This window comes from Atta colombica, unplaced genomic scaffold (assembly GCF_001594045.1).
Source record: "Atta colombica isolate Treedump-2 unplaced genomic scaffold, Acol1.0 scaffold224, whole genome shotgun sequence".
Lineage (NCBI taxonomy): Eukaryota > Metazoa > Arthropoda > Insecta > Hymenoptera > Formicidae > Atta > Atta colombica.
The window spans coordinates 66,829-69,818 of record NW_017259321.1 but is presented as its reverse complement, the minus strand read 5'-3'; the positions used below and the strand labels follow the sequence as shown (position 1 = coordinate 69,818).

The window sequence follows — 2,990 nt, the reverse complement described above, 5'->3', positions numbered from 1 at the left end:
CTCTCTCTCTCTCTCTCTCTCTCTCTCTCTCTCTCTCTCTCTCTCTCTCTCTCTCTTCTCTATGTGTTTAAACCGACGAAGTTAGGCCGGAAGTAGTAAACTCACCCGGGAAGCTCGCCGCGTTAACTTTGCTCGTCGGACATCCCTTAAAATATTATATACACGTGGCCGGACTTAGATTGGTCTGGGCTGCGCCACCAGGCTTTAATGCCGCTAAACGTTCGTCCTGATATCGTACAGTGTACCACTTAAAAATCAATTTACCTGCGGAAGTCTTCCTGATGGTACACGTCGTTATTAACTTCCTGTTGTATTTGCGATACTCAACACCTTATATCTCCTTTATTACTCTTTAATATCAATAGCGAACAAGAGAGAACGAATAACGATAAATATTCTAGGATGCATTTCTTCTTGAAACTCGTGAAAAATTTCTAAAAAGTAGATTAAAAAATATATATATATTTACATTTTTACATGTTTTATTTAGAAAGCTCTCCTCCCCTCCTCCGTATATTATATAATTGTATAATTATATATATGTTTGTAATATATAATTACATCATTATTAAATTGTAAGAAATAACAATGAAAGAATGATATTTTATACATATAAGATATACGACTGTTTCCCTTTTGTGTGTTTGGCAGATAGTTTCTAAATTGCGAGTATATCGGGTCACTCCGGTGTCAAGGCCACACCAGGACGAAAGCCTATTGCAAGGATACTTCTATCTTTCTCTGTCCCTCTCCTCTCTCTCTCTCTCTCTCTCTCTCTCTCTAAAGAGTGAGAAGGAACATATAGCGGCTTAGAGAAGGAGCAAGCCGAACTGGAGAGAGCCGGTGAACATCGATCGCGGCCGGCCACGTTACGGGCGTATGCTCGGGGCCGCACCGGCTTTCCCGGTTTCCGGGGGCTCCTGAAAGCACCCTCGAGTTCTCGCTCTACGGTAATTCTCTGGCTGATGAGGAACGCCGAACCCCTTCTCTCCCCATATATATCTCTTTCTCTCGTAATTCTCTCCCTCGTACGTACTCGCGCCGCGAGCGTCTATTTATTTTAACGACCGACTAATCCACTACGTGCGCTCTGGCTTTTTGCTCGTTATCAAGGACCTGAAAAGCGAGGAGGGGAGCAGGGGTTGCTTATGCGATGACACAAATTGTCCTTCGGGGTACGTCCACACCGCTTTCAATATAACGCTGTGTTCAAATATCCGGATATAATTTGTGTCTGAAATTTTGAAACATAGATGTCTGAATATCTTATCGCTTTGATCGGTATGAAATTAGATAGGACAGGTATCTAAGTCACAGTTTCAGGATCGTTTCGAAATGTAGATTTGATTCTGGAATATATTCGAATGCTAGAAATTGTGGGTATCTTCATCCATGGGATCTCAATCACATTCTATTATTGTGAAGGTGTTTCAATCTCATAGGTGTTCTCGTGATCGTGCAATATCGAGGTTTATTTCGGCATTGATAGTTCTTTATCGTCGATTTTGGAATCGCAGGAAGAGGAATTTGTGAAGAAAATTATTGCCGGAGAGGCAGTGATGAGTTATCGTTTCGATTGTTACCGGCTGTATCGTATTTGGACCATAATTTTACGGGATATTCGCGAGGTGCGGTTTATTCCGTGGATTACTAGAGAGAGAGAGATGGAAACAGAAAGAAAATTCGTTCTTCTTTCTCCTTCTCTCACTTGCAGAACGAGTTATTTACTGGACTGGAAACCACCCTCGTTTCTAATCCCAAATAAAAGCGTTCGGCGGCAGCCCGGAACGGTTCGTCCCCCCTTCATCGTGCTCGCTCGTAAAGGACGGGCTTCCGTTTGCCAAGAGATGAATGTCGAAACGTTCAAACTCACGTATATACTTGGTATATAGATGGACGTATTTATCCTGGGATCATTGAGCACGAACTTCAGTGTGTCGCTTCGTTTACCGGAAATATATCTATGTGTTCACGTGATGATAAACTCCCCTAAAAAATCGCATACTGTAAAAAAATAGGTGTGAATTTAATACAATGCATTGTCTATATAATTCTTAACTTGTAGCTGTTAATATTAATACCAACTGGTGGCTTTAAAATCTTTGGTGTTCATATCAACATTATCATGGTTAACACCATGGATTTTAAATCTATATCATGATGGTATTGATGGTATGATGGTATAAACACCATGAAGTGGATTTAAATAAAACTCATAGTATTAAATACTTTAATTAATCTACATCAAGTTAGTGTTAATATTAATATTAACATATGGTGAGAATTATACTGATGCCTCATTAAATCCACATCTATATTTTTTAGGCAGTACAGCGATTCTTTTTTTTAAATAAAAGATTTTTTCTAATACGTGGATAATAATATATAATAATAATGTTCAGAATATTCTAAGAGAATAAAATATTTATATCAAGTGATATACAATTATATATCGAATGATATAAAAGGCTTTATTTAAGTGTTCATTTTTTTTGTTTTAACTTTAGCTATCGAAAGTATAATGCAAGATGAATTTACGAATGAAATTTTCTTTTTTCTTGCAGGAATCGATACGATCACGCGTGGCGATGGATTTTACCGGTAGCGTGGGCAGGATAGTCGAGGATCCCAAGGAAGCCAAGGATATAGCCGAAAATGAAGGCATGGTTTGGCGGCGGAGATGGCGACCGTTTTCGAGAACACCACCGGGATGCGCCATGATGAGGCTGCATGGCCTCGATGCCGGTATACATGTTCTTCAGCCTTGGTTTCACGGGGGTCTCAAGAGGGATGTCGCGGCAGCTATTATAAGGGATCATGGCAGCGTCGACGGGTAAGTTCAATCTTGTCGATTAATCAACTTCTGAAGTTCTCAATTTTATGTAAAGTGCGATTTAAATTTCGAAGCGAATTAAATGGATCGCTAAGTTTTATTCTTCGTTCTAGTCTATAGAGAAATCCAAAATCTGCAAAAATTCTCTGCTTATCCA

The 2,990-nt window shown here is 39.6% G+C and overlaps 1 protein-coding gene across 1 annotated transcript in view; it reads left to right on the top strand.

Moving 5' to 3' along the window:
- The window catches only part of LOC108688030 (growth factor receptor-bound protein 14-like), a 223,553-nt gene that overhangs the window by 214,398 nt on the left and 6,165 nt on the right, over positions 1–2,990 (top strand). The window contains exon 10 of the mRNA XM_018194103.1: positions 2,565–2,833. Coding sequence (XP_018049592.1) covers positions 2,565–2,833 — 269 coding nt within the window. The remainder of the gene's footprint in view (positions 1–2,564; positions 2,834–2,990) is intronic.